Genomic DNA, 14800 nt, shown 5'->3' with positions numbered 1-14800 from the left:
AATAACTTAACTGCCCTAAGCCTGTTTCCTTATACATAAGATGGGGATCACACTGGCATCTACCTTAAAGGGTTGTTATAAGAATTAAATTAGATAATGCACATAAAGTATACAGTATGTAAGAAGAACTAAATATTTTCCACTGCTAAATTTCCTAAGATCAAAACAAGAAGAGCAAAATTGTTTAAGATCTTCTAATTGCTAATTCAGTACCTGTCCTACAATATGGCATCTTCCTTAATTTAAAATCTTAGCCTGGTTTACTTCCAGCCTCTTTCTTTTAGTGGCTGAATTACTTCACCTTCCACTTCTCTACTAATCATCTGCTTGTGAGGTCCAAACAATAAAAATACATTCTTTTTTTTTTAAACTTTATTTTTATATTATTTTAAAATATATTTTATTGATTTTTTACAGAGAGGAAGGGAGAGGGATAGAGAATTAGAAACATCAATGAGAGAGAAACATCAATCAGCTGCCTCCTGCACACTCCCTACTGGGTATGTGCCCGCAACCAAGGTACATGCCCTTGACCAGAATCGAACCTGGGACCCTTGAGTCCACAGGCCAGCGCTCTATCCACTGAGCCAAACCGGTTAGGGCTAAAAATACATTCTTTAATTAAATTTTAAAATTGAAAAGATAAATTGCATGCAGTAAAAAGCCACTTGTATATTTCTAAAGAAAATTTCAAAAACAATCTTGGCCTTTCTTCTTTACTGTAGTTGTGAACTACACAAGAAAGCATCTTAAAAAATTCTGCACAAAAGTAGGACACCAGTGATATACAGTATAACTGTGTATCTGCAAAGGATATATGTTTCAAAATGAAATGAGTACCTTGATAACTCATTATGTGCTTAAAAAGTACAGTATTATGATGATGTATATTTCAAAACTCATGGCCATCACTACCTTTAATGTTTGTAGGAAGTTTCAGTTATTCTAGAAACAGCAAAAAAAAAAAAAAAATTACATAAAGACTATTTGGCAAACTATGAATATAAATCCTCTTTAGAAAATAAAATTCAAAACATACCTTGATGAACTGAGGTGTAGCTAATCGGACAGTAGCTACAAAACAAACTCTATCTTCATAAGAAGGTCTGTGTGTGCGTTGTATAGTTCCTTCAAAACCATTGTGTGCTGAAGTGGATACTAAAACAATAAGGAAATATGTATCATCACTTACCCTAGTAAAATCTAGTTATTATTTATGTTCAAATATCTATGTTTGTGAGAGCCTGAAACAATACCAGATTAAAATACATTGTAAGAAAAGCATTTTAACTCACCACTGTTTAAAGATTTGAAATTTCCTATAAATTTCACATATTCATAGGTAGATGGCTCTTTTGGGTCTATTGTTCCTCGAAGCATATGACAACAGAATTCTAACTGATTTTTTGCTGAAGTGGGAGAAAAAATATATTTGTGATTTAGCATGAGTGATATATTACATGAAAAGAATATAAAAGTTGTATAAGTTTACAATATTATCTCTAACAACAGTCCTCAATTACATTTTTATTTAGTCCATAAAAAGTAGAATACCTATACGAGATGATCTTAATACAGAAAATAGATGAACTATCCTTAATAGAGAAAACTGATCTTCTGATATAAGCAACTCCCTATTTCCCCATTTTTATCTGTCCTTCCTACTCATTCTTCACTCTAATTTCAAACAACAGTTTTGCTTCCCTTTTTAAAGTTAATGCTTCTATGTCTACTGTGAACAGTCTTTCCTATGTTCTTTAGGACCAGTGCCACACCTTTATTCATTCCTTTAGCATCCACACCTTCTCTGAGTCATTTGTGTCTACTTGTAAATCTGCTTAGGTCTCCCCATCTCAGGCAAACAAAAGGTTTTTCATACTACTCTTTTTTTAAAAAATATGTTTTTATTTATTTCAGAGAGGAAGGGAGAGGGATAGAGAGATAGAAACATCAATGATGAGAGAGAACCATTGATCAGCTGCCTCGGCATGGCCTCTATTGGGGAACAAGCCAGCATCCTGGGCATGCGCCCTTGACCAGAATTGAACTTGGGACCCTTCAGTCCACAGGCCGACACTCTATCCACTAAGCCAAACCAGCTAGGGCCATGCTACTCTTTATAGTATCATAGAAATTGCCTTCCTTTTCATTATGTGCTTTAAGTTCCATACACATATTCATTTACCTTAACTTTATGCATTGTGGCTTTCATCCTTATAACCTTGATAGCAGGGGTGAGAAACCTTTTTTTCTGCCAATAACCATTTGAATATTTATAACATCATTCGCAGGCCATACAAAATTCCCAACTTAAAATTAGCCTGCTATGTTTGTTCAAACATTTAAATAACTCACCCCTAATGCCCTGGCTAGGCCAGACCAAATGATTTTAGGCCCACAGGCTGGACGTTCCCCACCCCTGCTCTTCAGGAATTGCTCTCCTAAAGATCACCAATACTTGTCCAGTATTCCCCCCTTTTTATAGGGAGATATGTTCCAAAACCCCCAGTGGATGTCTGAAACCATGGATAGTACCTAACCCTATAAGTACTAATTTTTTGGCTTACATACATACCTATGATAAAGTTTAATTTACAAATTAGTCACAGTAAGAGAGTAACAACTACTAATCATGAAAGAACAGTTACAGGTACACCTCATTTTATTGCACTCTGTGTTACTGCACTTCACAGATATTTAATTTTTCATATATTGAAGGCAAGACACACCACTAGCAGAAAGATTATGACTTGCTTTATTGTGGTGGTCTGGAACTTAACTGGTAATATCTTCAAGGTATACCTGTATCACCATATACTTTTTATTACAGTTATGTGACTATGGTCTCTCTCAAAATATTTTATTGTACTGTATGTACAGAAAGGATATGCTGGACAGAGAGATAATTCACATCCTGTGTGGGACAGAGCAGGACGACATGAGATTTCATCACAATATTCAGAATGACCTGCAATTTAAAATTTATGAATTGTTTATTTTTGAAATTTTCCATTTTTATATTTTCAGATGGAGATTGACTGCAAGTAATTGAAACTGTGGAAAGTGAAACACAAATAAGGGAATATGACTGTACTGTTAACTTCAATGGGCTTTCCTCATTATTACTACCTCTTCTTAAAACTCACACTTCATTCCCATAGACTGAAACATTACCTTCCTACCTTATTGAATATTTCTATATTTCTACTAATCAGTCTTCTACAAACATTTTTTGATCTTGATCTACTATTATCCTTTATAAATTTATCTGCATTTAGTCAACTTAATTACTCCTAAATCTCTCTCTGTCCCCAACTCTAACATTTTGTCTAAGATGAAGTCTTAGGTCACTATGTGCTTTCAGGACATTTCTACTCGATTGTCCCATCAATAACTCAAACTAAAAATATTTCAAAGTGAATTTATTCTTCTCTCTTCCTAAGCCAGCTATCCTTCCCCTCTGTCCTATGTGCCCCTATTTCCCAAATAGAAACGGTATCAATTTGGTCTCTTCTCTTCCACAAGCCCTCAAACTAGTCTATCACTAGGACCTGCTATTTATTTCATCAAAAAAGCTCTCTTAAGTTATTTTTCTAAATGAGCATCCAATACCACCAACTTAGTATAGATGCAAATCATCTAGGTAACTACAAAAATGTATCCTATATGCATCCATACTCTTGCCACTAGGATTTAACTTTCCCTACTACTGTTAACTAATGTGACTTTCAGTTATTATTTCAGCACTCAAGGACTAGTAATGCCTTCTTCGTTCACAGCATCAAACTCACATTCTTCTGTCATTATCATGAATGACTTCATTATCTACCATAACAGGTTCAAAATCTAATCACCTTCTTCCTAAAACCTCCACTGATGAACCTTAGCCACTTGGTCTCCTGCCTAACACCAAGTCCCATTGAGCTTATCTACTCAACACTCACATACAGGCTTTCTTCTCCATCCCTACTTCTATTGCTAGTATTCTGTAGTTTTTATTTTTACCTCCAGTCTAATCCTTTTAAAAATTTTCCACCTGAGATTTTGTCCAACCAAAAATCCACCTTTTTTCCGGGTCCTCACTACATAAAAAAGTAAAAATCAAGTGAGTCTGAATAAAAGATTAGGCCCCATTTCCTTTTCTAGATACAAATAATACCACTGGTACCCCCTCACGTTCATTAAGGCTCAAATGACCTACTTGCAGAATGCTAAATTTTTTAATTATGTTTTAAATCATGTTTAATCTTCTGGCATAAAACACTTTTTTTCTGGGAAAATAACTTTTTGTATATCGGTTGTTTAGGGGGTCAGTAAGTCTTTTAATTAAGGCTTTTCTCTATCAAACATACTGTTGCTATCCACCCTCCAATCTTAGAAGCAGAAGCCTAACGTCTGTCTTTCTGCCAGAGGCTTTCATTCAGTTCTCCCACCAACTCTGCCCTTATGAAGGCCTCTATAGTGGACCCTTTCTTTGTCAGCTTCTAGGTTACACAATTCTACCTTTTTAATTCTTCTCTCCTTGCTCTATATACTCATCTCAAGCAATACAATTCAATCCATGACTTCAAATACTATTTATAGGCATATAACTAACTAATCTACATCATTATATCTAGCACAAATCTTTCTCCTAGGTGAAAAACTAGAGTGGTCTATTGGTAATGTCATAAGAACTTAATTTATAAACAATTATAAATAGGCTTCAAATGGACTCTCCTGATCTCTAGTTCATCTCATCTCCTTCTGACAGGCCACTCATTCACATCAAAGATATACATTCATACATACTTACACATATATATGTGTGTGTGTGTATATCTCAATTCTTACACAGTTTCCTATAGAATTTGAGAGTTCAAAATACCAAGAACTTTTCAAATGATTAATAATATCAGAATTACCAGAAATGTCAAATAACAGTATGACCAGAAAAGTCAAAAGTGAAAAAGGAAAAAAGTGATTTTAAAAAATATTTAATAACTAATAACCAAATATAGTCTTGTGATCATCTCAGATTTTACATAGAGAAAAATTTAGTGAAGAAATGAGGTATTCTGGTCAAATTAGTTTGCCAATAAACCTAGAAGAAATGTCTGATTATACCATAATATTTTTAGTTTTCAAAAACAGTAACTCTTTTTCACTGTTCATGGCACTTCTCTGATATTGCACAAGTGCCTGGCATGTAACATATATCCAATAAATGATTTTTTAATTAGTAAAGCAAACAATTTTCTTTAGTTACTATTTCTTAAAAATACAGAAGTTATTGTTGTCCAACTGGTTGATTATAGTGAAAATGAGAATGTTTAATTTTCTCATTACATAAGATTTTATTTAAAAATGAAAACATATTACAAAGTTCCACTTTTGTGTAAAATACAGTTTTATGACATAACTATTATAACAAAAAAAGATGGGATTTCCCAATATATCCTAGAATAGAATTCAGACTTTAAAATATAGTCCTAATTCCGTATTATATACATTTTTTTAAATTTAAAAGTGATCTAATAAGGTATGTGAAATGATGCCATGTATTAATTTAGTCAAACATGTCTGTGTTCATTACAAAAGCAAAGTATAACATGACCAAATATATTTAGCTTTTTCCTTAACAGCTACTACTTACATTTTAAATATTCCGGGGTTAATGAATCACTTTCCAGCAGATGGGTAGAGAGTATTTTATAAATCTCTGAATGCTCCCCCTCTGGGATGAAATTAAATATACTTTGATCCACAAGATCAGACTGAAAAAAAATTCAATAAAATAAAATAACTTTAGTGATTCGAGACATGTATTTTAAAAATATATAATCACTCTTAAAACATCAGGTGAACATAAGATTAATTTTTGATTATTTGTAGAAACTGACAAACATCAAGTTACAGAGCACAACCTAAAGAACAAGAGAAGCCTGGCTGGTATGGTTCAGTGGTTGAGCATCAACCTATGAACCAGGAGGTCAGGGTTCTATTCCCAGTCAGGGCACATGGCCAGGTTGCAGGTTTGATCCCCTGTGTCGGGTGTGCAGGAAGCAGCTGATCAATGATTCTCTCTCATCATTGATGTTTCTCTCACTCTCCCTCTCCCTTGCTCTCTGAAATTAATAAAAAAAATTTAAAAACAAAACGAAGAAAAGTGGAAGATGATTAACATGACCTCCATGTCTCCATGTCTTCATCAGATCCATGATCGATATGATTTTGAAAAGTCTGATAAATGATTTGCAAAGGTGAGTTTCAACAAATTTGAACATTTAAAATATAACAGAACTAAGAAAGTTGATTAGGAAAATCTTTGGCTACAAGACATAGCCCTACGGTATATCCAAACCTCTGGTAATTTATGGTGGTATTTACCACAACAATGGACCAAAGGACTATCCACAGGCTAAGCAAAGAGGGGATTTGACTTTGGTGTCATTTCTATTGTCTAATGTGTCTTTTCCTTTTTACTTCATCTTTTCCAGCCATCCATCCGGTTCCCACTGTCAAAAAGCCCTGCTGTTAGCTAACCCTCCTCCCCCAAAGCAAGTAATATGTCAAACATTATAATCCTTGCTCAAATATGGCTTTAATAATAACTCATTAATCAAATGTAATTTGACAAACAGGTTGCCTACAATGTACCATGGCTATGGGAATCAAATACGAATAAGATAATTCCTATCCTAAGAACCACTGACAACAAAACGAATCAGTGACTTCACATTTTCTACCAAATCCAAACTATTCTACTTGGTTTCTCCATATTTTCAAACTGCTCTGTGGAATCCTGGAGATACTGAAGGGGTGTCTCAAGGACTGCAGAGATAAGTAAGGGTGAAAAGGAGCTGTGAAGGCAGGGCTAAGGCTCCTTTGCCTCTGTATTCACAAAAGCAGTTCCACTTTTATTTGGGTTTGTTTATATTTTAGACATTAAAAAGATTTTGTTTGAAGAAAGAACTTCATGGTTTAAAAACAAAAACCCTCAAACAACAAAAGAGAGCCACTGGGGAGGTGGGAAGTGGAAAGAGCTTTTCCTGTACCCTTCGTAAAAGCCATACATTCACATTCTTTCTTTTCTCTAGCCCTCAAAGTCCGCTCTATAAATTGGAATAGCCTTCCTCTCTTTCTTCACATATTTATATCTTCCATCTTTCAAAGACCAGTTTAAATTATTTCCTTCAAAAAAAGTATTCTCTTAACACCATAATTCACAGTAAACAAAATCCCTTCACTACTTATTATTCTTATCATTCATTTCCCATAAAAAATTTCTATCAATTGTATTTTAATGTCTATGTCTTACTGTCTTCTGCCCATCCTATCTAATAAAAGAGTAATATGCAAATTAACCATCACTCCGCTACACCCACCAACCACGCCCACCAGCCACGCCCACCAGCCAATCAGGAGCAAATATGCAAATAAACCCAACCAAGATGGCTACGGCCACAGAGAGCAGAAGGGAGGCTTGGGTTTCCCCGGCAATGGAAGAAGCCAAGCTTTCCGCCTGCCCTTGCCGGCCTAGGCCTACTCAAGGCTACAAAGTTTCAATGATAGAAGATACATAAACCCAAACAGAAATGGCGGCAGCCACGGAGCTGGAAAGAGCAGGAGGCTGGGTTGCCCCCAGCGATGGAGGAAGCCAAGTTTTCTGCACACCCTGGCTGGCCCAGGCCTCGCTTAAGGCTACAAAGTTTCAATTATAGAAGATACATATATCCCCAAAAAAATGGCTGCCACCACGGAGCTAGCAGAAGGCTTGGCTCTGTTCCAGGCTACAAAGTTTCAATTGTAGAAGATAAATAAACCCCAGATACCAGGGCCTCCGCTTGGGTCCTCAGGGGGCGTGGCCAGCCGGCAAACCACCACAGGCCCCTCGCCCAGGCCGCCTCACACTCCAAGGGAACCCCCACCCTGATCCAGGCACCCTTCAGGGCAAACCAGCTGGCCCCCACCCGTGCACCAGGCCTCTATGCTACTATCTAATAAAAGAGTTATATGCCGATTGACCATCACTCCAACACACAATATGGCTGCCCCCATGTGATCAAAGATCCTGCCCCCATGTGGACACAAGATGCCGCCACAAGATGGCCACCAGGGGAGGGCAGTCGGGAGGGACCAGGCCTGCAAGGGAGGGCAGTTGGGGGGCGATCAAGCCTGCAGGGGAGGGCAGTTAGGGATGACCAAGCCGGCAGAGGAGGGAAGTTGGGGGTGACCAGGCCTGCAGAGAAAGGCAGTTGGGAGGGACCCAGGCCTGCAGGGAAGAGCAGTTGGGGGGGACCAGGCCTGCAGGAGAGGGCAGTTAGGAGTGACCAGGCCTGCAGGGGAGGGCAGTTGGGGGGGACCCAGGCCTGCAGGGGAGAGCAGTTGGGGGGGACAAGGCCTGCAGGGGAGGGCAGTTAGGGGTGACCAGGCCTGCAGGGGAGGGCAGTTAGGGGCAAACAGGCTGGCAGGGGAGCAGTTAGGCATCAAGCAGGCTGGCAGGGGAGTGGTTAGGGGGTAATCAGGCTGGTAGGCAGAAGCGGTTAGGGGCAATCAGGAAGGCAGGCAGGTGAGCAGTTGGGAGCCAGCAGTCCTGGATTGTGAGAGGGATGTCCGACTGCCCGTTTAGGCCCTATCCCACTGGGATCGGGCTTAAACGGGCAGTCGGACATCCCTCGAGGGTTCCCAGATTGGACAGGGTGCAGGCTGGGCTGAGGGACACACACCCCCATGCACGAATTTCGTGCACCGGGTCTCTAGTCCTATATAATAAAAGCCTAATATGCTATGTGTCCAGTCGACCCGTTGGCCGTTCAACCAATCAAAGCGTAATATACTAATGATATGCTAAGGCCACTCAACCACTTCCTATTATGTGTACTAACCACCAGGGGGCAGACAGTTGACCAGTCGACCAGTCACTATGACGTACACTGACCACCAGGGGCAAACGCTCCAATCGACAGTTAGCTTGCTGCTGGTGTCGGGCCAATTGGGACTGAGCAAAATGGGCCGGATATGCCCTAGAGCCCTCCCGTGTCTCTCCTCAACCCGATGGTGCCCCGTTGGGTCCCTTGGCCTGGCCTGTGCCCTCTTGCAATCTGGGACCCTCAGGGGATGTTGGAGAGCCAGTTTCAGCCCGATCCTACAGACCAGACCAAGGGACCCCCACTGGTGCACAAATTTGTGCACCGGGCCTTTAGCAAGTAAATAAAAGCCCCCTATCTTTTATATATTTTCTCCTCCCTTCAAATTAAGACACATTAAAGTTGTGCATTGCATATAACAGTTACTAGTATAATACATGATTCTAGATTAAGGAGTTATTTGATAAAGGCTTATGGATAACCACACTAAAAATATATGTGCATTTTAACAAGGATTTTTTTTCTGAAAGTCTGAAAAGCCTCTAGAACAGAAGTTACTAGGTGTATTGGTTAATAATGCAGATTTTGTAATCAAAGAAAACACAATAATTTCAAGAGAAACATCAAAAGTGCTTTTTTCAAAGTAATGTCCATCACTAGCTGCACATTTCCCCCATCTTTCAGGTAATCTGTGGATACTGTCCCAACAGAACTTTTCTTGTTTTGAGGCAAACCATTCAGAGACCCAATTTTCCACTTCTTCGTATGTTTTGAAGTGCTGCTCAAAAAGTGCATGTGCCATCAATCAGAACAAGTGGTAATCTGAAGGAGCAAGGTCTGGTGAATACAAGGGGTGGGTTAATACTTCCCAGGCAAGATCTTTTAACGTGTCTTTAACTGGTTTTGAAGTGTGTGATGAAGCAAAATTACTTTGCCATGTCTTCTGGCACATTCTGGTCATTTCATGATCAAAGCGTGGTTCAAACTGATTATTTGTTGTCGGTAGCGATCAGTATTAACAGTTTCACCTGGTTTTAGAATCTCATAATACACCATACTTTCCTAATCCCAAACGCAGAGCATTGTCTTCTTTCCGAAGCGATTTGGCCTTGCAGTAGATGTTGATGGTTGACCTGGATCAACCCACGATTTTGTGCATTTGGGATTCTCAAAATAAATCCACTTTTCATCGACAGTCACAATTCGATGCAAAAAAGACTTTCTTTTGTGCCGTTGAAGCAATATTTTACTGATGATTTTTCAGTTTTCCATTTGTCTTTCGTTCAGTTGACGTGGCACCCATTTTCCTTCCTTTAAAATCTTTCCCATTGCTTGTAAACGATCAGAAATTGTTTGCTGAGCAACATTTAATCTTTCTGCAAGTTGTTTTTGAGTTTGACACACATCTTCATCCAATAATGCTTGTAATTGTTGGTCTTCAAATTTTTTCAGTTGACCTGGATGTTGTCTTTCACATTGAAATCATGACTTTTAAAGCATTTAAACCAGCGGTTCACAAGTATCTTGAGATGGAGCATGTTCACCATAAGCTTCCCGAAGTATTCAGCAGCACTTTTCTTCAAAATAAAGTAATGAATTAAAACTTCCCGCAAATGCTCTTTTTTTGGCACGAAATTCAACATTTTTAAGTGTAAAAATATCTATGATATTAACACCTTCAGAAAATTTGACAAATGAAGTTTTGAAGCTTGTTGTCAATACAACTAAAAAGCATACATATCAAATCGCATATATATCAACATATGTGTAATTCAATCTATTGAAAAAAATCCGCATTACCAGGTTTTCCCGAAAATAAGACATCCCCCTAAAATAAGACATACTCACATGGTTCCTTCTGAGTGAAATATAAGGCATCCCCCGAAAATAAGGCCCCCAGGCTCTGTCTCAGAATGAAAATTTACCGTAAACTGGTCGCTAGGGCCTCCCCGACTGGCGTCTAGCAACCAGTGACGTTACGCGGAGTCCTGACGTCACTGCTGTGTGGAGGCGGAGCGGAGGTCGGAGTTAGCGGTGATCGCAGGGGCGGGAGAGAGGAGGACACTTTCGCAGATGCGTGTAGAAGAACAGGAGGATTAGAGCGGGCGGGACGCGGAGAAGGTGGTGAGTGCTGGTCTGTCTCTGGTGACACTACCTGATGCTCGCAGCCGCCTTCGTGATGACTGAAGGTTCTCAGTCAGTGGCAGACCCTGCTCCAGCCCAGATCCAGGCCCCAGCAAGCCCAGTGACAGTCCCCAGGCAGGCCCCAGGGGGTAAATGTCTGATAAAGGGGTAGGGGGGATGTCTGGTGAAGGTGTTCAGTGGCACAGGGGTGGGGGGAGGGGGATCACTTAAAATGACACAGGAGGATCAGAGGGGAAAATCAAAATGACACAGGAGGATCAAAAGGGGTTACTAAAATGGTAATCCCCCCTCTGATTCTCCTGTGCCATTTTGATTCCCCCCTCTGATCCCCCCTGTGTCATTTTGAGTGATCCCCCTCCCCCCACCTTGATACCCCAATTCCTTTTTTTTTTACCCCTAGAAATGAGCACAAAAAGAAAAAGCTACTCCGTGGAGTACAAGAAAGGAATCGTGGAAGACTCTTGGGGCCAAAATCTTACTGCTTTCTGCAAAGAGAAGATGTTGAGTATCCGATTGGTCCGAAAATGGCGAGCAGAGTATGGTAACCTCATTGAACAAGTGGACAAGGGAAATGCTAAAAAGCGCAAGTGTGGATCAGGTCGGCAACCATTATTTTCTGAGCTGGAAGACCTGATCTGTGAATGGGTTGTTGACAGGAGAGCAAAGGCTTTGGTTGTGAATAGGGCTCAGATTCAAGAATTTGCCCTTGCAATGGCACCACAGTTTGACATAGCCCCCGAAGACTTCAAAGCATCACAACACTGGCTGGATAATTTCCTTCAGCGAAGTGAACTGTCTTCAGGAAGATCTACAACATTGTTTAGGTTGGAAGATACTCAAGTTATTAAGCAAGCACTTGCATTCAAGTCCTTTATTGATGATGCTGACTTCTCTAAATACAATCTTTCCAACATGATTACTATGGATGAAACTGCAGTGTTTATGGGCCAATCATCTCAAACAACAATTGAACAGCGGGGTGCCTCCTTAGCGTACATTCCCTCCACTGCTTATGAAAGTGCACGTGTTTCCTGTATTTTGGCAATTCGTCTGGATGGCACTAAAATCCCACCTTTAATCATTTCTAAGGGCAAGAAGGAAAAGATTGAATGTGTTTTGGGCGTTTTTATTCTTGAAACTGAAAAAGCCTGGGCCACATAAGCAGTTATAAGGAAGTGGGTCGATTTAATGCTGCCGCTTGTTATGCGAGGGAGCCAAAGAGGTCTGCTGGTCTGGGATGCAGCCAGCACTCACCGCGCTAAAGACATGAAGACATTTCTTCACGAAAGAAAAATAGATCAGATGATGATTCCCACAGGAATGACGGCCCATCTCCAGACTCTTGATATTGCAATAAACAAGCCATTCAAAGACAATTTGCGCATGGAAATGAATGACTACATTGAAAATAGAATGGAGAGAAATCAGCGTGGAAACTTTGTGAAACCTAAACTGCAAGAAGTTGTGACTTTGGTGAAGAATTCATGGGAGAAAATCACTGACAGTTGCATTGCAAATGCACTGCGAGCAGGCTACCTTGACAAGAAGTACTCATTTAAAGACAGTGCTATTGCTAAACATGAGAGATTTGGTCCACTGATTCTGAAAGAAATGGAGTCACAAGAAATTCACCAGGAAATTCAGGAATTGGATTGTTATGATGATGTTCCAGAAGATGATGACATGATTGTCATTGAATAAATGAGTAAATTCTTGATACTGTAGGATTCAGTTTGTCTGGTTTGTGTTGACAACTACCATACTACCGTACCGTATACAGGTAATAAATTTCCTTTATTTTCATTTAACAATAAATGTGTACCGTATTCTTCTTCATGGAAAAATAAGACATCCCCTGAAAATAAGACCTAACGTGTCTTTGGGGGCAAAAATTAATATAAGACACTGTCTTATTTTCGGGGAAACACGGTATTAACCGCTACACCTAGTACGCACTAAAAGTTCAGGCATGAATAACAAAAATGCTAGAAAATTGCTTTTTATTGACAAAACAGACACATTGATATTAATGTAAAGAATAGTTTAAATAGAAATAAAGCTATTTGAAGTACTAAAACTTTCATTTTGAGAAGGATTATAGTTTTCTATTATTTACTCTCATTGACAATTTCTTTTACTATTTCAGGATATTATAAACTGACCTATGTTATCCTTGCTTTCCCAGCTATAAACAGATAGGTGTTTCATATTTTCAGAGAAAAGAATATGAATGAGTAGTACAGAGTAGTATGATCACAAGCACTGTTTCCCCTGAAACTTTATACTATGAAGGATCAGAGTTAGCAGGTGACAAACTTTCCATTAATCACCACATTTAAAATCTCTAAATGAAGCTAATCATACTTAATATCACCATACCATTCACTCAGTTCCCAAACACAATTCAAAGAAAATTAAAAAGGCAGCTATCCTGATCCTTTTATCTCCTTCAAGTATTTTCATGAAGAAGTAATGTAAATCCTGCTGAGTTAGTTATGTGACATATATCAATAGCCTTTCTGTTTTTTCTACATTTTGTGAAAATTATAAAATGTTACCAATTATCTTTTCCCTCAGGTAGACAAGTGACAGTTAAATAACTGCAGTAAAGGAAATCAAGATGGCGGCATAAGGTAAACACCTAAACTGCTGCCTCGCACAACAATTTCAAAACTACAAAAGACAAAACGTCTATCACCCAGAACCACGGGAAAGCTGGCTAAGTGGAAGTTCTACAACTAGAAGGAAAGAGAAAAGAGCACTGAGACGTGCACAAGCGCTGAAAAGCTGAGGTACGGAGGTGCGCGAATCGGGCTGGTGGCGGGCCACTGGGTGCACTGCTTTTTTCAACCCAAAGGGAGATAAGCTCCCGATTACTCTGAACTCCAGTTTCTGGGGAGACGCTGGGGACCCAAACTCCTACGGGGAGAAGCTGGACTGTCTGCCATCGGGTCGGAAAGTGAGGGTGACTTTCTTGCAGAGGTGTGCCCAGCAATCATTGTTTACTGCGCTGGGGCGCGGGACATGGGGACTTGGAAACGCGGAAATGCAGAGACGGCCAACTGGCAGCCATTGCTGTTTTGCCATGCCCTAGCCTAGTGACTCCCTGAGACCCCGCCCTGCACAATCTAAAAACGCACCCAAGCTCCACACAGCAGCTTTTGCATATAAATGGCCTGCCCTATCGCAGCTTAACCTAATAAACTGCAGCTCTGGTCAGACAGCTCCAAAACCTCCAAACCCCAAGCAAAGAGGAGAAAACTGTAGTTCTCGCTGTAGCTCCTGCTGGGTGGCCTCAGACAGTAGCTGACCTGCACCCCATTGGAGATCCAGAAGCTAGTGTATCTAGTGGTCAGTGTGAGACGACACCAGATTTCAACAACTCATATCCATAAGTGACACATTCAAGAGGCAGACTCAGTGAGCACCAAAGCCCCACTGAAACAAGTCCTGCCCCATAAGCGTGTCTCCAGCACAGCAGTTCTTCCATTATAGACACAGCAGGTCCTCACAGCCAATTGGCCTGGAGGTCAATTCTTCCCAGTGACACCAACAACAATCAAGACTTAACTACAACAAGGATGTACACACAGTCCACAAAGGGGTGCACCAAGAGTGTCCACCTCAGGTAACTGGGAGGCCGACCCACTGGGCCATATAGGACACCTAGCACACAAAGCCACTCTATCAACTCAGGGAAGCAGTGAAAATGCAGAGACAAAGAAACAGATCACAAACGAAAGAAATGGAGGAAAACAAACAACTGGATATAGAGTTCAAAACCACGGTTATAAGGTTTTTCAAGA

General features: G+C 40.0%; 1 protein-coding gene across 6 annotated transcripts in view; it reads right to left on the bottom strand.

Annotated features, from left to right (window-relative positions):
- CLOCK (clock circadian regulator) overlaps positions 1 to 14800 on the bottom strand; it is a 156819-nt gene that overhangs the window by 50234 nt on the left and 91785 nt on the right. For all 6 annotated transcript variants that reach the window (XM_080640203.1, XM_080640204.1, XM_080640200.1 and 3 more), the window contains 3 exons: positions 5636 to 5756; positions 1296 to 1409; positions 1040 to 1158 (listed from right to left, as the gene is read on the bottom strand). In XM_080640203.1, coding sequence (XP_080496329.1) covers positions 1040 to 1158; positions 1296 to 1409; positions 5636 to 5756 — 354 coding nt within the window. The remainder of the gene's footprint in view (positions 1 to 1039; positions 1159 to 1295; positions 1410 to 5635; positions 5757 to 14800) is intronic.

The sequence above is a fragment of the Plecotus auritus genome, assembly GCF_963455305.1.
Source record: "Plecotus auritus genome assembly, chromosome: 1".
In the NCBI taxonomy this organism is placed as follows: domain Eukaryota; kingdom Metazoa; phylum Chordata; class Mammalia; order Chiroptera; family Vespertilionidae; genus Plecotus; species Plecotus auritus.
The sequence above is the reverse complement of the archived record's forward strand: the minus strand, read 5'-3'. Positions and strand labels throughout refer to the sequence as shown.